Source organism: Chiloscyllium punctatum, chromosome 22, assembly GCF_047496795.1.
Source record: "Chiloscyllium punctatum isolate Juve2018m chromosome 22, sChiPun1.3, whole genome shotgun sequence".
In the NCBI taxonomy this organism is placed as follows: Eukaryota; Metazoa; Chordata; class Chondrichthyes; order Orectolobiformes; family Hemiscylliidae; genus Chiloscyllium; species Chiloscyllium punctatum.
The window spans coordinates 59028058-59053501 of NC_092760.1; the positions used below are offsets into that span (position 1 = coordinate 59028058).

General features: G+C 38.8%; 1 protein-coding gene and 1 long non-coding RNA gene across 2 annotated transcripts in view; one reads left to right on the top strand and one right to left on the bottom strand.

Annotated features, from left to right (window-relative positions):
* Window positions 1-24420, top strand: part of LOC140493680 (uncharacterized) — a 41991-nt gene extending 17571 nt beyond the window's left edge. Inside the window, exons 5-11 of the mRNA XM_072592410.1 lie at window positions 675-1100; window positions 5656-6018; window positions 7954-8262; window positions 9531-9857; window positions 14009-14320; window positions 15397-15704; window positions 21795-24420. Coding sequence (XP_072448511.1) covers window positions 675-1100; window positions 5656-6018; window positions 7954-8262; window positions 9531-9857; window positions 14009-14320; window positions 15397-15704 — 2045 coding nt within the window. The 3' untranslated portion in view covers window positions 21795-24420. The remainder of the gene's footprint in view (window positions 1-674; window positions 1101-5655; window positions 6019-7953; window positions 8263-9530; window positions 9858-14008; window positions 14321-15396; window positions 15705-21794) is intronic.
* Window positions 1-25270, bottom strand: part of LOC140493681 (uncharacterized) — a 32310-nt gene extending 7040 nt beyond the window's left edge. The window contains exon 1 of the long non-coding RNA XR_011963735.1: window positions 25085-25270. This is a non-coding gene — a long non-coding RNA (uncharacterized lncRNA). The remainder of the gene's footprint in view (window positions 1-25084) is intronic.
* Between the last annotated feature and the right edge of the window lie 174 nt (window positions 25271-25444).

Consider the following 25444-nt stretch of genomic DNA (forward strand, 5'->3'; position numbering starts at 1 on the left):
TTTTGCATGCACTTGGTGTTCTTCATAAAAATGCTATTGCTCACTTTCCAAAAACCACTTCACCCTCCAATAGCTAGTTAATTCAAACATTGATTAGATTAGATTCCCTACAGTGTGGAAACAAGCCCTTCGGCCCAACAACTCCACACCGACCCTCCGAGGAGTAACCCACCCAGACCCATTTCCATCTGACTAATGCACCTAACACTATGGGCAATTTAACCTGGCCAATTCACCTGAACTGCACATCTTTGGACTGTGGGAGGAAACTGGGGCAAACCCACGCAGACACTGGGAGAATATGCAAACTCCACACAGACAGTCATCCGAGGCTGGAATCGACCCTGGTGCTGTGAGGCAGCAGTGCTAACCACTGAGCCACCGTGCCACCCATACCACATTATGTGAATCTAAGTATGCAAGCAATTCATCCTTGTGTTAGTGTACAGCACAGTTTACTTAATGTTTACTAATTTCAAAAGTCCCCGTTCTGACTGAGTATTTCCATAAGAGATCTACCGGTATTGTAATTTTTAAGATTTTTTTTTGGCAAACCTTGCTGAACCTTAACCATGAGAATTAAAACAAATAACAATAAATTGAGGCAAGTTGGTAAGAATTTTCAGGAAGTGCAAAAGATCACCTGGAAAAATGCAATTTTTTTTTATTCCTAGTTGCACCAAGCATGTCAGAAATTCAAAAACCTGTGCAAATTATACATCAAGAACCTGCAGAACTTATTTGCCAAGTGTCTGGATTTCAACCTCGTGTTATTACAATTGCCTGGTATTTGAAGAGGTTGAATGATGCTGAAATGAAGCTGATTGATGAATGGCAAGACAGCAACATATTCAGCTTTGCTTTGAACAAGGACAAGAAAATGGAAAAGGTTGAGAAAAGGAATGAAACTGGTGACGATGTTTGGAAAGTCAGGGCAGGCAGTATCCAGAAAAATAATGATGGAACTTTCAGCATTTCCAGCATTCTCGAGATTCATCCTGACATATTTATGGACAATGAAGCAGAAATCACATGTAAAGTGATGCATCCATCCAACAGTGAAGCTATCTATAAAAAGATCAAACTCCATGTTGATGGAAGTAGGTTTTTTTTTAAATGAATTGATCAAAAGACACAATTCTGTGAGGTAGAATGTGTGGACCCTAATGTTCAAATTGATCATAATTCCAATGTCCATTGTCATCATGGTAAATGATTCAATTGAATGTTGCTCTGTGTCTCTTGTCCTGTTACTTCCTCCATCCTATCATATTGTAATATTGTATTCCTATTGCTGGCATGTAACTTTCATCCCTTTGTCTGAAAGAGATCCTGGAATTTTGGAAAATAGGGCTGGAATTTGAATCTCTCTACATCTTTCCCAAAACAGCTGTTCACATTTGAAACAAAAGAGATTAAATAGTAGTACAAATTCAGATAAATCCATACAATCTAATGGCCATAACAGATCTATGATGACCTAGATTGGGACCTGAACACTAAAGTAGGTAGTGAGATGGTTGATGCATTGATTTTAATTTTCAAAAACTCATTGGATTCAATGAAGATTCCTTCACATTGGCTGTTTTCCAATGTAACTCCTCGAGATTGGCAGTTGAATATTGAAGGCAAGTGATGTTTGGGAAGAACAGGAAGCTAGGAAAGGAATGGCATTGTTACAAATGATGCTAGCACAATAGAAATAGGTGACCTAATTTCAGAAAACCAGGATATAGAAGTGGTCTGGGTAGAGATGAGGAATGATAAAGGTACAAAGTCACTTGTGGGAATTGTGTCCACGTGCACTAATAGTAAGCACTCAGTAGGACAGGGTTTCAAGGAACAACTAATGGCATGTTGTCAAAACAGTACAGTAATTATCCTAGGGGAATTTTACCTCCCTGGAAAAATCAAGTAAGAAAATATAGCCTAAAGGAGGAATTCATTTAATGTTTTGGAGACAATTTCTTCGATCTGTATGTTATGACATCATTAAGACTGCAGGCTATGCTAGGCCTGGTTTTGACCAATGGGTTAGGATTAACTATTGATCTCATAGTGAAAGTGCTACTGGGTAGCAGTGGCCAGAACATGATTGAGTTTAGTGTTCAGTTTAAGGGAGAGTTTAAACAAGGGCAATTATGAGGCTATGAAAGCAAAAATCAACTGATAATTTACATTAAGAGTGATAGGTCATTGAGGTGCAATGGTAAGCATTTACGGGGATAGTCCAGGTTTAGAATAGCCAGCTGTCTGACTGATGCCATAACATACTGATTGAACAATATGTACTTTTCAACAAATAAGGAAAATTCCGTGGGATGAATCCATGGTTACCAAAAAAAGTCAATCCCTTGGGAAAGCGGCTAACATAATCAAAGACCTCTTCCATCCTCTTCCATCAGGCAGAGGATACAAAAGTTTGAAAACATGTACCAACAGATTCAAGAACAGCGTCTTCCCCTTTATTATCAGACTTGTGAGCGGACTTCCTCATATATTAGAGTTGATCTTTCTCTGCACCTTCTCTGTGGCTATTACATTCATCAGAACAGAATGCAGAATATAGTGTATTATCCTGCTGTTTGTATGTAACATAGAATTTGTCTAGATAAATATGAAACAGTGTGACATTAATAAATCAAATCAAGCTCGAAGCAAAGGCCGATAATTTTGCAAAGATAGCTAGCAGTTTGGAAAGATTATTCAAAACAATAAATTACTAAATGTTTAATACAGAGGGAAGAATTAGCATGAGAGAAAGCTAGCCAATATTACAGACAGGATTTTGTTTTTAGATATTTAAAAAAAGAGAGTTAACAAAACAAGTGTTAGTCCTATAGTAAATGCATCTGGGGAATTAGGAACGGAGGATAAAGAGATGGTAGGCAATTGAACAGGGTATTTTGATCGCAGTTCATCACAGAGTAAGATTCTGGAAATAGCTGTAAATAAGGAATTGAAAAGGAGAGAGGAACTCCAGAAAATTTCAGTTACCAGAAGATAGTACTGAGTAAGTTTTTGGGACTGCGAGTTGACAAGTCCCCAAGTTCTGATTGATTTCATCCTAAGGGTTTTAAAAAGGAAGTAGTTCGGGTTGCATAGTGGCTCGGTGGTTAGTTCTGCTGCCTCACAGTGCCAGGGACCTTGTTTTGATTCTTGCCTTGGGTGACTGTGTGGAGTTTGCACATTCTCTCTGTGTCTGCATGGGTTTCCTCCGGGTGCTCTGGTTTCCTCCTCCAGTCCAAAGATATGCAGGTTATGCTAAATTGGCCATGCTAAATTGTCATGTAGCATCCAGGGTTGTATAGGTGAGGTGGATTAGCCACAGGAATTGCAGGCATACAGGAATAGAGCATGGGGTGGATAAGAGTGGGATGCTGTTTGGAGGGTTGGTGTGGACTCGATAGTGGACTGCTTCTACACTGTAGGGATTTTGAGATGGTTGACGCATTGGTTTTAATTTTGAAAATGTATTGGATTCAGGGAAGCTTCCTTCAGATTAGAAAACCACCAATGTAACTCCTTTATTCAAAAAAGGAGGGAGGGCGGCAGCAAGTATGAAACTACAGCTCAGTTAGCTTAATATCTGTCATAAGGAAGATGTTACAAAGTCACTTGGATAAGTTCAAGATAATCATGCAGAGCCAACATGATTTTGTCAAAGGGAAATAATGTTTAACTAATTTATTGATTTTTTTTTTGAGGAAGTATCTTGAGCTTTAGAGAAAAGGGAACCAGTTGATATATTGTATTGAGATTTACAAAAGGCATTTGGTAAAGTAAAAAAAAATCAAAGGCTATTGTGGAAAATAAGAGGTCATGATGTAGAGGGGTAACATTAACTTGGATAGAAGATTACATGGCTTTCAGGAAGCTGAGAATAGGAATGAATAGGTCTTTTTTAGGCCAGCAGGATGTCACAAGTCGTATACAATGAGCTAGGTGCTGGAGCTTTAACTCTTTACAATTTACGTAAATGGTTTGGATGAAGAGATTGAAGGTATAATGACTAAAATTGATGGTGACACCAGGATATGTAGGAAAGTGGGCTCTGAAGAGGATCTAAGTCTACAAAGAGATATAGGTAGGTTATATGATTGGGTAAAGATCTGGCAAATGGAGTAAAATGTGGGAAAGTGTGATATTGTCCATTTTGTCATATTTAAATGGTGAAAGGTTGCAGAGCTCTGAGGTGCATGAATCACAGAATATTAGTATGTAGGCACAGCAAGTAATCAGCAAAGCTAATAGAATGTAATGTTTTATTGTGAGGGGATTAAATGTAAGAGTTTGAAGTATTACTTCAGTTATACAGGTTCTGCTCTCTGGAGTAATGTATGCAGTACTGGTCACTGTGCTTATGAAAGGATATTGATAGTTGAAGCAGTACATGGAAGGATTACTAGATGATTACCTGGAGTAAGCAGATTGCCTTATGAGAATGGTTATTCTCTAGGATATTGAAAAATCAGAAATGACTTAATTGAAACATATGAGATTCTGAGGGAACCTGACCAGGTGGATGTCAGAAAGATGTTTCCTCTTGTGGGAGAATCTTGAACAAGGGGTCATAATTTAAAATTAAGGGGTTGCACACTTAAAACAGATATGAGGAAACTTTTTTTTCCCTTCTGAAGGTTGAGTGTCTTTGGAATTACCTTCCTCAAAAGGCAGTGGTTACAAAATCTTCAAATATTTTAAATGTAGAGATAGCTATATACTTGATTACATTGGGGATGAAAAATGATCAGGGAAACGTTTTAAATCGGGTCAGCCATAATCTTACTGAATGGCTGAGCAAACTCAAAGGCCTGACTTGCCTACTTTTGTTCCTTGTTTGTGAGAGGTTGGGTCAATTCAAAATTGATTTTTTTTAAGCTGGGCAAGGGTATAGAAAGAAACACTTGCATTTTTACAAAGCAACTTCTATAATCTAAGTTAAAAATCACACAACACCAGGTTATAGTCCAACAGGTTTAATTGGAAGCACACCAGCTTTCGGAGCGTCGCTCCTTCATCAGGTGGTAGTGGCCTGATGGCCCACTACCACCTGATGAAGGAGTGACGCTCTGAAAGCTAGTGTGCTTCCAATTAAACCTGTTGGACTAAAACATGGTGTTGTGTGATTTTTAACTTTGTGCACCCCAGTCCAACACAGGCATCTTCTAATCATGAGCTCTATAATCTAAGGAACGTAAGACACTTTATAACTGATAAAGTACTTTTGAGGTATAATAGGTCTTGTAGGAAATAGATAGCATTAAGATTCAAAATAAACCATAATTTAATTGGATAACAGAGTAAGCTTATGGGGCTGAATTGCTTCCTGCTGTTCCTATGTTCCTAACTGTGCCCTGGGTGACATTACCTTTCTGTTACATTTTACGTTTCTGGAATTTGGAATGGAATTTTTGGTATGACTACAAATTAGTACAACTGAAGGCAAACAAGAACTCCAACAGGGGTTAGAATGGAAAGCAGACTACTTGAATAATTGGAGAGCTTTAGAAAGGATTAAGATAAACAGACACAACAGTGTTTTTGATTGCATTTGTTTTGGTGAAAGATTTATGGGTTTTTTTTAAAAAGAAGGAATAATGTTTATCTTAAGTTCTCTATGATTGAAACTGATCTGTTCTTTTCCCTCTTCAGTTCCTCCTAAGTTGGCTCACATAATTAAGCCGCCAAACGTACAGCATGACAGTTCTGTGACGCTGACCTGTCCAATAAATTTTTTCAAGCCACATCCTCTAAAGATCACATGGTATAAAGAAATGCATGGAGAGAAAATCCCTTTGCTGTTTTTAGACAATGCAAATGAAGAAAATATGTATCCAGATAAATATTCCCACTATATGACTGGATTTAATTATTCTGACCACACTCGCAGTGTCTACAGCATGCTGCTTTTTAATGCAACAATCCAAGAAGAAGACAAAAGTCAGTACTTCTGTAAAGTTGAACACATTGGCTTGAGCAGTCCAGCAGAGGAACAGGTTCAACTGGACGTAACAGGTAACACAAAAACACAATTTTCTTTTCATTTATTTGTCTCACTTAAGATGGGACATCTTCTGTCCTCTTTCTCTCGGGCTCGTGAATATGGAGTTTTCTTCCACAGTGGAGGCAGGGTCCTTGAATATTTTTTATGGCACAGTTAGACAGGCAGATTTTTGACTAACACGGGAGTAAAAAGGATGTGGGGAGATGGGGAAAAGTAGACGTGTGGCCACAAAAGATTTAGCTGTGATCTTAAGAAGTGACTGAGCAGTCTCATGAAGCTGACTAGTCTACTGCTCCTAATTCATGTTTCTATGTATCACATTGATGTGAAGAATATCACAGAAGCTAATATTTGTGAAGAAACAGAAGATAATATTTGTGCAGCTGGTATTGTGCCACTACCTGGATGTATTCAACCGAATAGCCAGAGTTTTCTTGCTTCACCCTCTCTTAATTCCAGTGGATAGCACTCTACCAAATCTGCCTTGAGTTGGATAATGAGAGACAAACTGAGTGGCAATTGGAATCAGTTCCTGACCACCAAACACATTCCATTAACTTTTTGATTCAAGTTCTGTAGTCATAGGCATCTTCTTTCTTCAAACACAAAAAAGGAGATCAAATTGAGGTATTCAAGATGATGACAGGTACAGATAAAATAGATGTGGATCAGATGCTTTTTCCTCTTGTGGGCATTCTCGGATGAAAGGGCATAGTTGTAGGATAAGGGATAGCAAATTTAAACAGAGTTGAGGCGAAACTACTTCTCCCAAAGGGATATGAATCTGTGGAATTTACTACCCCAAAGTGTGGTGGGTGCTGGTGCAGTGAGTAAATTTAAGGAGGAGTTAGACAGATTTTTAAAATTGATAATGGGTTGAAGGGTTATAGAGAGACAGCAGGAAAATAGAGATGAGGAGCATATCAGCAATGATGGAATAGCAGAGAAGACTCAATGGGCCAAATTGCCTAATTCTGCTCCTGTATCTTATGAACTTATGAACACACACAAAAGCCATTGAATTACTGGAAAACTAGTCATGCATTATAAGCTACCTTTGTTAGTAGAGAGTAGTTATAGTAAGAAACTGAAGGATTGTTGTATAAAGAAAGCGCATTGTCTCAGAGATGGCATCCTCACCGGGGTATCCTGTGTGTAATTGATTCTGTATCTTAGAATGTTAGTAAGACACAGATTCAATGGAGAAAATGATGTTATGGAAACACCTGCCCCATTTGGCTTGACAGTCCATAACTAAAACAATACTGTCTCTACTCTTTTAACAGCTGCTACTGGGCCTCTTGTTTATTTCTGCGGTGTTTTCTACATTTGATTCCACCATGCCATTTCTTTTTCATTTTGTTTTGTTTTACCTTCATCACATAAAAAGTATGTTTGAAGCATTATTGCACTGATATTTGTGAGAGCTTGCAGTCACCAATCTCTTGTTGTATTTCCTAAATTACAATAATTAGTTGAAAACAGTGTTGGGACTTCTTTTTCTTCCTTTCCTATTCTGATCTGTAATCTATTGTAACATCAATACCACCCCCTACTGCTGGACTCCAGATTGTGAATTGCCTAAAGATACTTTTATGACATGATCAATAATCGCCCTTGAAACCTTTTTCTACATATGCCAATATGTACACGTATTTGTCATTTCCTCTTCTAATATCTTGGCTCACTTGGGAGCTGAGGTGTTTGATTCATGCCACATTCCAGACTGACCTTTCTATTCAGTAAGGAATGAGTATGACACTGCTGGAGAATCGTCTTTGGCTGGGATGTTAAACTGAGGTTCCGTATCAGGTTTTATATGGATGTTAAAGATCCTGTTACTCATTAAAGTAGAACAGTGAGATCACTGAAAATGAGAGTTCTTCATAACAGGGAAGATATATAAATGTATAAATGAGGTAATGTTCTAATATTTTATTTTCCAGCTTTCCCGTCTCTTGATGCCATCTTAAGTGACCCTGTGAACCCTGTAATTGGAAAAATGTTGACTCTAACCTGCAAAGTGCATTCCTTTTATCCTGAAAGTATTACTGTCCATTGGTTGAAAAATGATGATGTAGTGGAATCACAAACACCTGAAACTATTCAAAATTCAGAGAATGGATTGCATGAAGTTACCAGTTCATTTATAATTACTCCAACCTTATCAGACCTACAGTGTAAATATAAATGCCAGGTCGATCACAAGAGCCTTATGTATCCAAGATTTGCAGAATATATTCCTGAGCATTTAGGTATGTTTATTCTTATTTAAAAGCCTTTCTGCAATATTTGTTTTATTTACAAGTCAACTACATCGGTTTCACTGTATTCACTGAAATTAATCATGTTCCCTGGCCAGGATGCTTGAATTTAGCAGTCAGCTGTTTTTAGTTTGCAGAATAATGTTATTGGAATTGGAATGTATTTTAGTGATATAGAATGGGTAACTATGTAAATATTTTTGTAACATCATTTCACAGTTAAAACTGTTATTAAGAGAGGATTTCAGCTAACACACAAGTTACACTGATTGCTACATTATTCACCTTATCCTAAAATCAGATCATTGTCATCAAAATGAAATAACATTTTGGTGTATTTAGTTGGTGGTGTATTTTTGTGATATTACGTCCTCTATATCACTCCTTAATAAATTTTAAGCATTGAAGAGCTGCATGTAAAATAATGCAGTAAAGAGGAGGGCTGACGGGACAAAATTGGGTGTAAGAAAGATTAGTCACATTGCCAAATTAACGGTAGATCTGGCATTACAGAAATGGTAGGGAGAAGTGCACTGCCTAATTTCTCAACAGCATCATGTACAGCAGAATGAAAGCAGTGATTCAGGAAGGCAGCTCGCCACTACCTCCTTGAGCAACTGAGAGAGGGACAAGAAGTGCTGGCCTGGCCAGTGATGCCCAAGTACATTTTTTTTCCAAAGTAATGTTCAAGAAATAATGCTTGACCAGGCACAAAATTCTTGACTTTTTAAAATTTTATGCTATTCTAGTGTGGACAAACATTTGTTTTTGCTCAATGATGACTGTTCTAAATGTACTAGTAGTAAAATCATTATATTGTATCTACAGCCATTGTTTGAAATTAAGTAAAACTCAACTACAGCAACCAAGTGTAATGTTGGGTGTTGGTATAATCCAGTTCCAGGTGAGGTGCCAGTATTCTGGTGATTTATTCTTGGGATAGTTCAGTTTATACTCTCTTAGAACATTATTTCTTTATAAGCTGAGCCGTTCTGGTGCTAAAATATGACTTTTATTTGGGAAGGAAATATTTTTGTGGGGTTTTATCACAACAAACTAGCCAAGAGAATTGAGTTAACATAAAACATGAAGTTTTTTTGCATGTACATGTAATAATTAGTATTAGTAGCCTGCATATTTGTTGTTTTCCAAATACAGCAATTGAGTAAGTTCAAAATAGTTTGTTATATAATTTTTGGTACTGATGTCTGAAATGAAAGCTAGTAAAATGTATTTCTTAATGTTTCTCTTGATTTCAGTATCCCATCCTCAAGTATCTGAAATTACAAGCAATTCTGCCAGCCCTGAAGTAGGGAAGGAGTTGATTTTAACCTGTAATATAAGTGACTATTATCCAGAGGATATTCAAGTTGAATGGTTCAGAAATGAAGTGAGAATTAACAATAATGTCAAATATGAGAAAATTGCAGAGCAAAATTCCTGTAAAGATGGTCTGCACAGCAAAGTCACCACAATAACTTTGACTCCGAGTACAGATGATCATCAAGTTGAATATAGGATCGAAGTTTGCCATTCAAAATCTTCAACCAAACCTATTAAGAAATGTTTCCAGCTATGTCTTAAAGGTGAGTTAAAAGTATTCTATTTGATTAAATGAAATAAGACCATAAGAAGAAATAGGCCATTCAGCCCATTGTATCTGCTGTACCATTGAATCAGATCGATTGGATAATTCACAACTCCACTTTCCTGTGTTTTCCCCATAACCCTTAATTCCTTGCCGATTAAAAATCTGTCTAACTCCATCTTGAATATACTTATTGATCAAGCCTCAATAGCCCTTTCTGGTAAAGAATTTCACCAATTCACTACCCTCAGACGAAATTCCTCCTCATCTCTGTTTAAGTTGTAATCTCTTGTTTGGAGATAATTCTCTTTGGTGCTGGACTCTCCCACAAGGTGAAATAGCCTTTCAGCATCTGCCCTATCAAGTCCCATGCAAGTCTTCAATGTTTATTTTAACAATTGCACATACAATTTATTCCATCTCTTCTCAATACAGACCCTCCATACCGGATATCAGCATAGTGAACCTTCTTTGGATTGCTTCTAATGCAAGTACATCTTTCTATAGATAAGGGGCACAAAACTGTTCACAGTATTCCAGCAGTAGTCAGACATATGCTGTGTAGTTTTGGAAAAATCTTCATATTTCATATTCCATTCCCTTTGAAATAAAGGCAAATATTCAATTTGCCTTCTGTATTGCCCCCAAACTTGGATGGCAACTTTTTATGATTCGTGGATGAGGACACGCTAATTCCTCTGTTATGTAATGTTCTGCAGTCTTTCTCTATTGAAATAATATTCAACACCTCTATTCCTCCCTCCTGCATTCCTGCCTAACCTCATATTTCCCTATATTATGTTCTAGCCCCCAAGTTAGTATCCACTTGCTTAACTGTCTATATCCCTCTGCAGAGTCTTTTCCTCACCGTTTGCTTTCCCACCTGTTTTTGTGTGATCTGTCAGCTTGGCTTTGGTACAAACATTTTTCTCATCCAAGTCATTAATATACATTCATGTACATTTTAAACAATTGTGGTCCCTGTTAGAGGTTGCCATTCTGAAAATGTCTTCTTATCCAACTCTGTCTTCTGTTAGCTAGCCAATCCTTTATCCATGCTAACATGCGATTTCTAGAACCTTATTAAGTAGGTGTGGTACATTATTAAACAACTTCTGAAAGTAAAAATATATTATACCAATTACTTTCCTTTTCTCTCTCCTTCTTGTTACTCATCCAGTAATTCTATGTCAGATATGATTTTCCCCTTTAGGAAACCATGTGGACTCTGCTTGATCATATTATACATTTTAAATATCACATCCTTTATAATAAATTCTTACATATTCCCAGTAACAGATGTCAACAGATGTTTCCTTTCCTTTATAAACAAAGGTGTTTTCTAATCCATTGGAACTTGCTTATGAAAAGGTTAATTGAATTGTATTTGATATGCAAAAACATTTTAACTCTGCCATTATGCATTTCTTTCCCTTTCTTTGTTCTGAATAAAAATAACTGGATCTGTCACAAATAACTTTTTTTTGATTAATGATATTGTGAAATGGATGCTATGATGGCTCAGTGGTTAGCACTGCTGCCTCACAGGACCAGGTACCTGGGTTCGATTCCAACCGATGGCAACTGCCTGTGTGGAGTTTGCATATTTCCCCAGGTCTGTGTGGGTTTCTTCAGGATGCTCCAGTTTCCTCCCACAGTCCAAAGATCTGTAAGTTTAATGGATTGGCTATGCTAAATTGCCCATTGTGTCCAAGGATGTGCAGCTAGGTGGATTAGCCAGGAGAATGCAAGGTTACAGGGATAGAATAAGAGAGTGGGTCTGAGTGGGCTGCTGTTCGGAGAGTCAGTATGAACTTAATGGACCGAATGACTTGCTTCCACACTAGTGATTTTGTAATCCTAAGTATCCTAATCATACAACAGATAATCAATGTCAGTACTCTTTACTGCTTCACTTTTGGTGTACATCTGCCCACAGTCACTGCCTTAGGCTTCAGGTCAGCCTCCTTGAGGATGAACCCACAGAAAGTAACTGACTCGGATGGACCCCCCAGCAAAAGCACTTGATCCTGTGCAGACCAGGTGGAGGGAGTATTTTTGCAGAAACCTTTAACCTCTCCTTAGTACGATACAAGGTTCCCACCTGCCTCAAGAAGTCCATTCTCATCCCGATGCCAAAGACAAATCAGGCAGAATGCCTTATGACTACCATCCAGTCACTCTGATATCCATCATTATGAACTACTTTGAGAGGTTAGTTACCACACACATCAACTCCAGCCTCCCAGATTACCTTGATCTGCTACAATTTGTCTACTGTTAATAGGTCTGCAGTGGACACCATCTCCATAGTCCTACACTTATCCCTGGAACGTCTGGATAACAAAGACACCTATGTCAGACTATGTTTATGTGTTGAAGTTGGAGGTAAAGTCAATAACTCCAACAAAACTCCTCTCCAAACTCTGAGGTCTAGGACACTACAACTGCTGTGCGACTGGATCCTTGACTTCCTGACCCACAGACCGCAATCAGTAAGGATAGGCGACAACACCTCCGCCATGATAATCCTCAATATCGATGCCCTGCAAGGCTGCATTCTCAGCCCCTCACTATATACCTTCTACCCTCGTGGCTGCATTGCCAAATTCAGTTCTAACTCCACTTCCAAATTTGCTGATGACACTACTCTAGTGGATCGGATCTCAACCAACAAGACAGAGTACAGGAACTTGAACATGGTGTAAAGATAACAATCCCTCCCTCAATATCAGCAAAATGAAAGAACTGGTCTTCAACTTCAGGAAGTGGAGTGGAGGATATGCCCCTTTCAATGATGCTGAGATGGACGTGGTCAAGAGGGTAACGTTCCTTGGAGTAAATATCACTAGCAATCTGCTTGGCCAACCATGTTGCCGCTACAGTCAAGAAAAAACATCAATGCCTGTACTTCCTCAGAAGGCTAAGAAATTTACCATACCCACAATGACTCTTATCAATTTTTATAGATGCACCATAGAAAGCATCCTATCCAGATGAATCATAGCTTGGTATGGTAACTGCTGTGCCAAGACTACAAAAATTAGAAAATTGTGAATGCAGCCCAGTCCATCATGAAAACTAGCTTTCCTTCCATTGACTCCATCCACATGTGCGGCTATCTCGGGGAAGCAGCCAACATAATCAAACACCCCTTCCACTCTGGTTATACTCTCTTCCACTCCCTTCCATAGGGCAGAAGATACAAAAGTTTGAAAATGCATACCAACTGATTTAAGAACAGCGTGTATCCTGTTGTTATCAGATAAATGAACAGCCCTTTCAAAGTTGATCTTTCTCTGCACATTCTCCGTAGCTGTAACAATATATTCTGCACTCTGTTCAATTACGCTGATTACTAATGTAAGGTGTGATTTGTTTGTTTAGCACAAAATACAGTACTATATCTTGGTACATGTGACAATAATAAATCAAAACAAATCAAATCATTGAATCCATGCCATCAATATCAGGGAATCACTAGTGGTCAAAAACTACACAGGATCAGCCACATAAATGTCATAGCTAACAGAGCAGATCAAAGGCTGGACGTTCTGTTGATTACTCAAGAGATTTCCCAAAGCTTCTTCACCACCTAGAAGGCATCTGTCAGCATTGTGTGGTTGAATACCGTCCACATGGCTGTATTGGTGATGCTGTAGCAAAACTGAAGAATCTTAACACTAAGCTAAGACATGCTCGTTGACTGGCACCCTATCCAGCTGTTAACTGGTTAACTGGTTCATCAGTGGTGTACTTGGTTATGATGTTTATATGTACAGGAAGCACTGTGACAAGTTGCCAAGGCCTCTTCAACTAACTTTCCAACCCTGTGATCTCCACCACGTAGAAGGACATGACAAGAGGGTATGTAGACAGCCACTGTTGCTTCTTTTACTGCAGTCAGCTATCATCCTGCTTTAGATATTCAAAGCCATTCCTTCATTACAACTGGATAGAATCCTAAATTCCTTACTTAACAACACATTAGAATCCTACATGGTGCAGCTTATCATGAGTTAGGGGTTAAAAGAGATGAATAACAAATGATAGCCTTGTCAGCAGTATCCATAATCTGAAAAATTAAAATAAAGAAAACCTACTGGCTTTGTGGATCTTTTAAATGTGTCGTTTTCTCTCTGTTAATAGGCTCACCCAAAATGTCAGCGTTCAGAATGGAGCCAGAGAACCCTTCATATGGACAGCACCTATCAGTGTTTTGTTCAGTTTCTGGAATTTCCCATCGGAATGTTACAGTGGACTGGTATAAAGAATCTCAATTAATTAAAAAAGGAGTCACAAATACAAAGCCTATACTTAACTCTGACAAAGCCTACAAGATAGATGCGTGTCTGAAATTTTTAGTGACTGCAGAAGACTTTGAAAGAAAATTATTCCTTCAGTATAAAGACAAAGACAAAGGTGATAAATTTACACAACATATTCACCTTCCCCTCCAAGGTGAGTTGACCTTATGCTCTGATGTTTAAGCTTAATGGGATTATCACTTTTCTTCCAGCATTTTGTTAGAAATGGGTGATGTCTACAGGGAACTGATGGCATCTGTGAGCCAGCCAACGAACAGGGAGGCTGTTCAACTGATCAGATTGAAGAATTATCACCAGCACATTGCAGACAGCAGAGCACCAGCTTTTTAAAAAAGGAAATGTAATTCACATAAATCATACAAGAAACAAATAAAGGTTCAGGCAGAAACCTAGGATTAACATAAAATATGTGAAGATGGAAAACTATGCTTTTAAAAACGTAATTTATACTATTAATTTTATTTTGAGAAAATGAAACTCCAAACTTGTAAAATTATTAATGTCAGCTAGGAGGTTGAGTGGTGATTACCACTTAGTGTATTATTCCAATTCAGTGACTCCTCATTAAAATTGGATGAAAATGATGACATGTTCAAACTTTGTTTATTCATTCATTGGATGTGGGTGTTGATGTCTAGGCCAGCATCTGTTACCCATCCAAAATTGCCCAGAAGGCAATTAAGAGTCAACCACACTGCTGTGGGTTTGGAGTCACATGTGGGCCAATCCAGGTAAGGCAAGGATGGCCTAAGGGAAGTGAGAATGGTCGGCAATTAGCTTAGCATGTGGGATGACAGTTATTTATGTGCAGTTTAGCGGAGATTGCACCATTGCAGTCTGTGGAGGGGTACCAGCATTTTCCAGGTTTCACTGTTTAATTAGACATGGGTGGGCATAAGAAATTGTTGATTTTTATGTGTAACAGTGAGCAATGTTAATATTACAACATAGGCTGTTGGTTGAAGAGAGAAACTTTTGCTTTATCAGATCAGTGGAAATTACAAAGTACAAGTTTGATCTAGCTTTTCTAAATACTTTGATAGTAAACACATTATATTACTTTTTGGAAGTTAATATAACCACTTAACTTGAGCAGTTACTGAAAAAAACATTTAAGCCTTTGAAACCTAAATATAAATTTATTTAAATTGTCTCTAGTTACAGTTGGTATCTTTGAGAACTTACATTTTGTTTCTGCATTTCTCGTAGCTATGACTCCTGAAGTATCAGAAATAGAGTGTCAACCTCCTCACCCCAAAAAGGGTAAAAAAGCTATTCTTTGCTGCAAGATTGAACATTTTTGTCCCATGGATATACTGGTTATTTGGAGCAAGGGATGGACAGAATACAAGGATGAGAAAAACACTGAAATACCCAAAATCGATGAGAAGGGACTTTACTCTACAGTTACAAGGCTACCAATTGACGTAGTTGGAGGCAGAACAGAATACACTTGTGAGGTTCGGCATCCAAAAACCAATGATATTGTAGAGAAGACATACGTTCTGCAGGTTTAGGTATGTTCCGCATTTTCACTTCTCCTTAATAATTTGTTTTAAATACTAGCAAACTTTGAACAATTGAACGTGATAAGTCCACCTAGAGAACTATGTTGTCTGTCAAGTTGCCTCAGCTTATTGAGATATTCGTTGTTTTACAGGAGTCTCTATCATTGTGGTCTTCATCCAATATATTAAAAAAATTACAATAGTATATTATAATTAATAGATACAAAACAGATTTTGTTCAATTTGTATGCCCTGGTATTAAATGCATTTTAAAAGAAAATTGGAGTTTGAGGACAGAGTTATGGTGTAACCTATGCTCTGTGGAAATTATTTGAGATTTACATGCAAACCTTCTCTGGGTTGCACTCTCTTATGTCTTAAAACTTAACTCCAATAATGTAGCACAAAGTTTTTAAAGAAAGTGTACAACCTGAGGATATCAAACCGTCAGAAGTGCTATAATTGATTAGCATGTTGTTATAAACTGCACTTAACAATACTGGTGAAAACTCTGCTCTGTGTTTTTAAATTGAGTCCCTAAATCGTCAAGATGTTAAGAGATTGTGATTTGATATTAACAATTCAATTAAATCAGATTTATTTTTCTCATAGAAATCCTCACTTTCATGGTATGATTTTAGTTGCTAACAGAAGTACTTGTTCTTTTTGGTGGCTTTTTGAAATAATTTTAATTACTGCAACAGAGTAGTTGGAATACTCTAGGGTGTAAAATAATTATGACATATTGGTGCTATTTATACTATAGCTCCTTCAACCACTGATTCGAGCAGTGCAAATTTTGATTATTATAATCTAATGCCAGTTTCTTTATCCAACCCTTTTATCACCATGTCTGAGATGCTAGCAGTTTCGCATCTGAGTCAGCAGGTGTTGTTTTGAGTCCCACTCCCATACTGAAGTTCAACAATTTAAGCCGATTGCTATATCTGTCAGAGGTGTCGTCTTTTGGATGTGACTTTAAATCGAGGGTGTGCTTGCCCCTTCAGAGGGATCTCATAAATTACGTAATGCTCTTTCAAAGAAAGCAGGGACATTATGCCCAAGTGACCTGGTCAATGCATTTTCTCAATCAACTTCATGAAAATAAATGAGCTGTCATATTTTCTACTTTTACGACCTTAGCTGAACTTGAAATATATGTTTTAAGATGACCTTTTACTCTACATATATTTTGGCCCATTACCCAGTAATCAGAGGATTTGTCTTGTAAGTTATTGCTGTATCATCATAGTCTCACCAGACCAGAGAGGTGCTCTCTTATTAGAAAGAAGCAACTGGTGGTGATTTAACCTGAGGGCCACCAGACCTCAGGCCAGGGAAGAGGTTGAGAAGGAGAGTTCTTCATGGTAACCTCAAACCAGTAAAGGAGTTTTGAACCAATGCTGTCAGCATTTCACTGCTCTGCAAATCAACAATCCAGCCAACTGAGCTAAACCAATTCCCTAATACATTGCATAAATAGATATTTTGGTTGTGACATGTATGAAATTAGCAGACTAAGCTTCTCCCCAAGTATTTTCAGCTTTCATATAGAGAATCTAATCTAATCTAATCTATCAAAAAGTGGTGTTTTATTGGTGCTCGTGATTGATATGCCACTTTCTATAATTAAGTACATAACTAGGTGATGAATATTGAATAAGAGCAAAGAACAAAGAACATTTACAGCCCAGGAACAGGCTCTCCAAGCCTGAGCAGATCCAAATGTACTGTCTAAACCTATCGGTCAATTCATAAGCATCTGTATCCCTCTGCTCCCCACCTACTCATGCATTTATCCAGACGCATCTTAAATGAATCTACCGTACCTGCCTCTACCACCTCTGCTGGCAATGTGTTCCAAATGCCCACTACCCTCTGTGTGAAGTACTTGCCGCGTGTATCCCCCTTAAACTTTCCACCTCTCACCTTGAAAGCGTGACCTCTCATTATTGAATCCTTCACCCTGGGAAAAAGCATGTCTCTATCCACCCTGTCAATACTATGATGATTCTATGATGAATCTCAATCAGGTTCCCCCCCAATCTCCTTTTTCTAATGAAAATATACCTAACCTACTCAACCTTTCTTCATAGCTAGCACCTTGCATACCAGGCAACATCCTCGTAAACTTTCTCTGCACCCTTTCCAAAGCGTCCACACATCCACATCCTTTTGGTGATGTAGCGACCAGAACTGTACATAGTATTCTACATGCGGCCGAACCAATGTCTTGTACAATGTTAACATGACTTGCCAGCTCTCATACTCAATACCCCGTCCATTGAAGGCAAGCATACTATATGCCTTCTTGACTACTCTACCCACCTGTGCAGCAACCTTCAGGGTACAATGGACCTGCACTCCCAGATCTCTCTCTGCCTGTCAACTTTTCCCAAGGCTCTTCCATTCATTGTATACTTCGCTCTTGCCTAAATGCATCACCTCACATTTGTCTGGATTGAAAACTGTCTGCCACTTTTCTACCCAACTCTCCAGTCTATCTATATCCTCCAGTGTTCTCTGACAGTCCTTATGCTTTCTGCTACTCCACCAATCTTCGTGTCATCTGCAAACTTGCTGATCATACCAACATGCCGTCTTCCAGATCATTTATGTATATTACAAACAACAGTGGCCCCAATACTGACCCCTGTGGAACACCACTGGTCACTTTTCTCCATTTCGAGAAACTCCCTTCAACTACTACTACTCTGTCTCCTGCTGCTCAACCAGTTCATTATCCACCTAGCTAGAACACCCTGCACACCTTTGACTTCACTTTCTCCATTAGTCTACCATGGGGAACCTTATCAAACGCCTTACTAAAGTCCATGTATATGACATCAACAGCCCTTCCTTCATCTATCAACTTGGCCACTTCCTCGAAGAGCTCTATTAAATTGGTAAGGCACGATCTCCCCCGTACAAAACCATGTTGCCTATCACTGATAAGCCTATTCTTTTCTAAATATAAATAGATCCTATCCCTCAGTACCCTCTCCAGCAACTTTCCCACCATCGACATCAGGCTCACTGGTCTGTAGTGACCCGGAATATCCCTACTACCCTTCTTGTACAGGGGGACAACATGAGCAGCCCTCCAGTCCTTCGGCACCTCACCTGTGTTTAAGGGTGCCACAAAGATATCTGTCAGGGCCCCAGCTATTTCCTCTCTCGCCTCCCTCAGTAACCTGGGAAAGATCCCATCCGGTCCTGGGGATTTGTCCATCTGAATAACTTCCAGCCTACGCAAAACATCATCTTCCCTACTTATGTCAACGTGATCCAGACTAATCAAATTTCTATCTCTAATCTCAACATTCATCATGTTCACCTCCTCAGTGAACACTGATGCAAAGTAATCATTCAGAATCTCACCCATTCTCTCAGGTTCAGCACACAGCCTTCCTTCATTATCCTTTAGTGGACCAATCCTTTCTCTAGTTACCCACTTGCTTCTTATATAAGAATAAAATGCTTTGGGATTCTCCTTAATTCTGCTCGCTAAAGCTATTTCATGACCCCTTTTAGCCTGCTTGATTCCTCGTTTAAGACTTGTCCTACTCTTCTGATATTCTTTCAGGGCCCGTTTGGTTCTTAGCTGCCTAGATGCTTCCCTTTTCCTCTTGGCTAGTCGTGCAATTTCTCCTGTCATCCATGGTTCACGAATCTTGCCCTTCCTATCCTTTGCCTTCAACGGGACATGTCTATCCTGCACTACCTTTAACCTATTCTTGAAAGCCTCCCACATCTCAAATGCGGACTTCCCTTCAAATAGCTGTGTCCAATCCACATTTCCGAGCTCCTGCCTAATTTTGATATAATTAGCCTTGGCCTAGTTTAGTACTCTTCCCTTAGGACCACTCTCTTCTTTATCTAGGGGTATTCTAAAACTTACAGAATTGTGATCACTGTTCCCAAAGAAATCCCCCACTGCAACTTCTACTACTTGTCCTGGCTCATTACCCAGTACCAGGTCCGATATGGCCCCTTCCCTCGTCGGACTATTGCTTTAGAAAACTCTCCGGGATGCTTCTTATAAATTCTATGCCATTCAGACCTCTGCCGTTAAGTGTATCCCAGTCAATATTGGGAAAATTAAAATCTCCCAACACCACTACCTTATTGCCTCTACATCTTTCCATAATCTGCTTACGTATTTGTTCTTCTACTCCACGTTCACTGTTGGGAGGCCTGTAACACAGCTCCAACAGTGCGACTGCACCCTTCTTATCTCTCAGCTCCACCCATAAGGCCTCACTACCCAAGCTCTCCATAGTGTACTCTTTTAGCACAGCCGTGATATTGTCAAGGGAAAAGTTAAATGAAAACTTACAAAGTCTCTCTACTTGGACTAATTCATTGGTATCTAGAGTTGAACCTGGATATAGAGAATAAAGAAATATTCTGATGCAATGATGGGGAGTGACTTTTTCTTACACACCATTTTAAACAAGTAAATCCTGAACCTGACAAAGAAACCTGCTCCCAGAAATAAAGGTTTAAATCTGGTTTCTTAGTTGAATTGATAGGAGCAAGGGCATACCAATGAATCCCACGAGCTGTCCATCATTCAATAAGATTATGGTAGATCTATATCCTGACTCCATCTATCCAGCTGCCATAGCTGAAATTATTGTAGTCTAGAGTGTGGTGCTGGAAAAGCACAGCAGGTCAGGCAGCATCCAAGGTGCAGGAGAATCAATGTTGTGGGCATAAGCCCTTCATCAGGAATGAGGCTTGTGGGCCGGGGGGGATGGGAGTCGGGGGAAGGTAGCTGGCAATGTAATAGGTAAATGAAGGCGGGGGTAAAAGTGTTAGGTCGGAGAGGAGGATGGAGTGGATAGGTAGGAAGGAAGATGGACAGGTCAAGAGGGTGGTGCGGAGTTGGAGTCTTGGGACTGGGATAAGGCGGGGGGAACAGAAATGAGGAAACTGGTGAAATCCACATTGATCCCATGTGATTGCAGGGTCCCAGGTGGAATATGAGGCATTCATCCTCCAGGCGTCGGATGGTTAGGGTTTGGCAATGGAGGAGGCCCAGGACTTGCATGTCCTTGATAGAGTGGAAGGGAGAGTTAAAGGGGAAGGAATGTCTTTCCACATCCGACAGAAATTTACCTGCACTTTCACACACGTCATCTACTGTATCCGTTCCACCCGATGTGGTTTCCTCTATATTAGGGAGACCGAATGTCAACTTGCGGATTGTTTCAGAGAACATCTCTGGGCCACGCACACAAACCACCCCACTGTCCTGTGGCTGAACACTTTAACTCCCTTTTCCAGCATCACACCCTCGACTCTGATCTCCAGCATCTGCAGTCCTCACTTTCTCCCTATAATTATTGTAACCGACGTAGTGTGCCATCAGGAAGCAGTAGGGTTTAGTAAACAGAATAGAAATATGAATAGAATAGTGATCTGAAATGTTTACTTTTTCTAAGCACTTGAATATTATAATCTATGTGCAACTCTGGTTTCATTGGTATTATATTCAAAAAATTGTTAAGGCAGTTTACTGCAGATACTGGAAATCTGAAACAAAGACAAGAGAATGCTGGAGAAACTCAGCAGGTCTGTCAGCATTTGTGGAGGGAGAAACAAAATTAATGTTAGTAAGTCTGATATGATGTCTTCAGAACTGAAAGATGATGGAAATTGTTCTGGTATATACTTTCGACAGAGGCAAAGGCCCAGAGTGGAAGAAAGAGTTATTAATAGTGGAAAAAGATATAAAATGGCTGTAAATTAAGGTGTGAAAGAGCACATCCCTTTTTCTGTCTCCCCACCACATATAACCCCTTTGTCCTTTGCTGCTCTGTCAGATTTAAAAAAAAATGTTCCAACATCTATCAATTGTTAAGGGAAGATTGAATAAGAAAATAATGTTTTGAATAGGTGACTGTTAAATATAGTCACAAAATTTGGATAATATTTTGTGGATAATTTCTTCTTTCCCTTGTGTTTATTTTATTTGTAGCTTGATTATTGCAGCACTGAACCCTATTTTGTTACTATTCAATTTGAAAAGTTAGTCCAATTTTTTTAAACATATGTATAAAATGCTAACCTATATCAATTTTATTTTTCCAGGTTCTGTACCCTACACAGGCATCTAACTGAAGGATACTCTGTATCATGAAATGGAGTGCTTGCACTTTGAATTGTGCATATTAAGAATGGAATATTTTTATTGAAATAAACAAAGATTAATTAGCATCTGTGAAACAACAACTCAACAGGAATTTTATACATACTATGTTCAGTTGTAAACTGTGAAATTGAATTTAAAAACCGATAATTTGTCTCGCACTGAAGAAAACATTCCACAGAAGCTGTTAGATTGTCAGAAACCATCTTTTATTTATTTGATTCCAATCTAATGTTAGATTGCTCATTTTGGGAAAACACCAAAGATTTCAGACTTTTAGAAAATCTTTGATCTCTGACTCCCTTGGTGCTGTTGGTGCCTTCTGAAGTGGCCTGACAAATCAGCAAAAATGGAGATTGATGTTAAATGTGACCTCACTTGCAGAGCCTGTAATCATTGAAGTATAGCATGGTTGTTTTTACCTTATGCAGATATAATGAGAAATGTACATGAATGTATATAATTGTGGATCATGTTCTGTTATGGAACTATGATTAAATTGATCACCTTGACTGGTTTAACAGTTAAAATGATGTTGCAACACTAAAGCACAAGTCGCTACAGGATGTAGAAGCATAGGGACAGATGATGCCCTAGTGATATTATTAAGCTAGAGGACCTGGGTTCAACTCCTGCCATGGCAGATGGTGGAGTTTGATTTCAGTAAAGCCCAAAACTGGCAATTAAGAATCTAATGATGATCACGAAACTGTTGATGATTATCAGAAAAACTCATCTGGTTCATTATTGTCCTTTAGGGAAAGAAATCACCATCATTATCTGATCTACATGTTACTCCAGACCCACAGCAATGTGGTTGCCTCTCAATTGCCCTCTGGGCAATAAGTACTGGACTGGCCATTGATATCCACATCGCTTTAATGAATTAAAGTAATCATGAGCAAGACTAAGCCCATTTGTCTCCATTAGCCCAGCTAACCCCTTAATCCCAGAAATCACTCAGATGAACCTCAATGCATCTCAAAAGTAAAATGACCAAACATTTACACACTACTTCAGGTATGATGTTACCAATGCACTGTACAACTGAATATTTCATTTGCCTTGCAATAAATGATAGTCATTGTACTTGTAATCTGATATTGATTCATCTACCAGGACACCCAAGATCCTCGTTCCCATACAGTGTTCTATAGACTGGTCTATAAGTAATATATTACTTTGTTCATTCTTCCTGGTAAAGTGGATAAAAAGTTAGATTTTCCCACATTATGATCCATCGTCAGTTTATTTCCTCATCCATTTAACCTATCACTAACTCTTTTTAGAATTCTTATAAGCATCTTGTCAACCTAAAAGTGACCCATTTATCTCTGTTTCCTGCTACGTAGTCATCCTGTTAAAATATTACAAGTCTACAAAGCTTTTTTTAAATATAATAACCCTTGTATAATCTTATCAAACACCATTTGAAAATCCAAATACACCATGTCCACGGGTTCCCCTTTGTCCAAACTGCTTGTTTCTTCCTCAAAGAACTCTAATAAGTAGATTGGCCAAACAATATTTCGCTTTCACAAAACCATTTTGGCTCAGCCTGATGAAGAGTTTCTAAATGCTGTTAATAGATTTAAGTATTTTCCATGAGACAGATGTAACTGCTCTGTAGTTTTCTGTTTTCTTGATTAGAAGTGCTACATTTGATATTTTCCTATAGAGTAGGAATTTTCTAGAATGCAGCCATCTTTACATGTATTGTTGTTAAAACCCGGCTGATTCACTAATGTTCTTTAGGGAAGGAAATCTGCCATCCCTTCCTGGTCTAGTTACATGTGACTCCATACTCATAGCAATTCGGGATGGGTAATAATGTTGACATCGTCAGCGATGCTAACTCTAAATTACTATTTTAAAAATGTCTTTATCTTTGCTATTTCAGAATGATATTTTGTCTCTTTCTATCTGCCATTTTTGTGAAATTTTAGCTGAATTAGATCAGAATATCTGTCAAGAAGCCAGATTTCCATTCAACATAAAAATTGAATGTGTTTTGATTTTGTGAACAGAAAGATTTCTTGTCAGCAAGCTGGGTGCCAGATTGGCCATTAAGCTTCATGCCCTCTATATGTAGTTCAACCTTTTGATTTATTTTACTAGCTGGTTGTGAGGATCTAAAATCTGGATCTAGGCTGTTGTCAGGAGCAACCATTTAATGCATGCTTTTACTAACTACAAAATGGCCTCTCAATGCAAGTAACATAAAATAACATAACAAAATGGCTTCCAGGAGCAATGGCATCTAACTCTGCTGAAAACTGCATTCCTAAACTAATTAAAAGACATCAGCAAACAATGCCCTGTTCATAGTATGAATTAACTAAGTAAGATACGACATGACATTGGAAACCAGGTGTCCCGGAGATAAAGAAGCGCAAAACAAGTCAGTTCCCAGGAAATATAATTGGCTTAATTTTATGTCTGTTTGTCATATCATTTCATTTTATTGGATTAAGTTTGCAATTAAGGCTGTTCTGTTTGTTAAGAAACCTATAGAAGTTGTCTGTGTTTTAAGATTGTGCACAGCCTTTCCAGAGTTTAACTTCTGTGTTGCTGGACAATCTATGCCTGACATCATAATAAATTGTTAAAACTTGCTAAAAGAGACCAAGCTGCTAGTGTTTGTTTGACCGATCACAGAATCGAGAGGCCCCTCTCGGGGGTCCAAATCTTCAGCTGATCAGTTGATAAATCTTCAGCTATTTGATGTTGTTTTGCTTGTACTCAATAAACTAACTTGATCCAAGATGGCAGCAGTCTGAGTGGTCTGCTGGCATGGGCTCTCTGCCATGCCTCTGGGCAAAGTGGACCTTTACCCCCCCCCCCCCGCCCTTTCAAACACCCCAAGGAGAAAAAAGTATTAATTTAAACCCGTTGATTATTTTGAGCTGCTGAAATCACCGGAGACACCTTCAGGCCAGGATGAAGATCGGTAAAGGAAAGGGGCCTAAAGGAGGACAGCAGACAGGGCATTCCCCTAACGCTAAGCTCTGATGGTTGGTTTAAAGCAACAGTGGAGCCACTGTCTGCCACGCTAAAAAAAGCATGAGCAGGAAATGCAGCTCCTGGAACGAAGACTGGAGGCAGTGGAGGAAAGGACCGCAGCATCAGAGACTGGTGGAGGTCTCGGAAGGAAGGATCCGAACACTGGAGACCAGGTTCAAGTCTTTCAGCATCAAGTTGATAATCTAGAAAACAAAAATAGAAATAAAACCTTATGGATCGTGGGCCTCCCAGAACATGAAGAAGGCGAAGATCTCATTGGCATCCTGCGAGGATGGCTCCCGAAGTTTCTGCAGTTAGAGTTGGAGTCGGGCCTGGTAGGTGTGGAGCAGGCCCACCAGATCACAACACGCAGGTCTGGGCTGGAACAGTGCCCACGTGTGGTCCTAGTGCTGCTCCTGTATTATAAAGAAAAACAGTTAATAGTGGAATCAGCAAGAAGATTGGGAAAGAACTCACAAGTCTTAATGTATAAAGGTTCAAAGATAATGTTTTTTCAAGATTTTTCAGGAGCCCTGGTCCAGAGGAGAAGTACATTTGATGTTAAAAAAGAATTAAGGAACTTAAACGT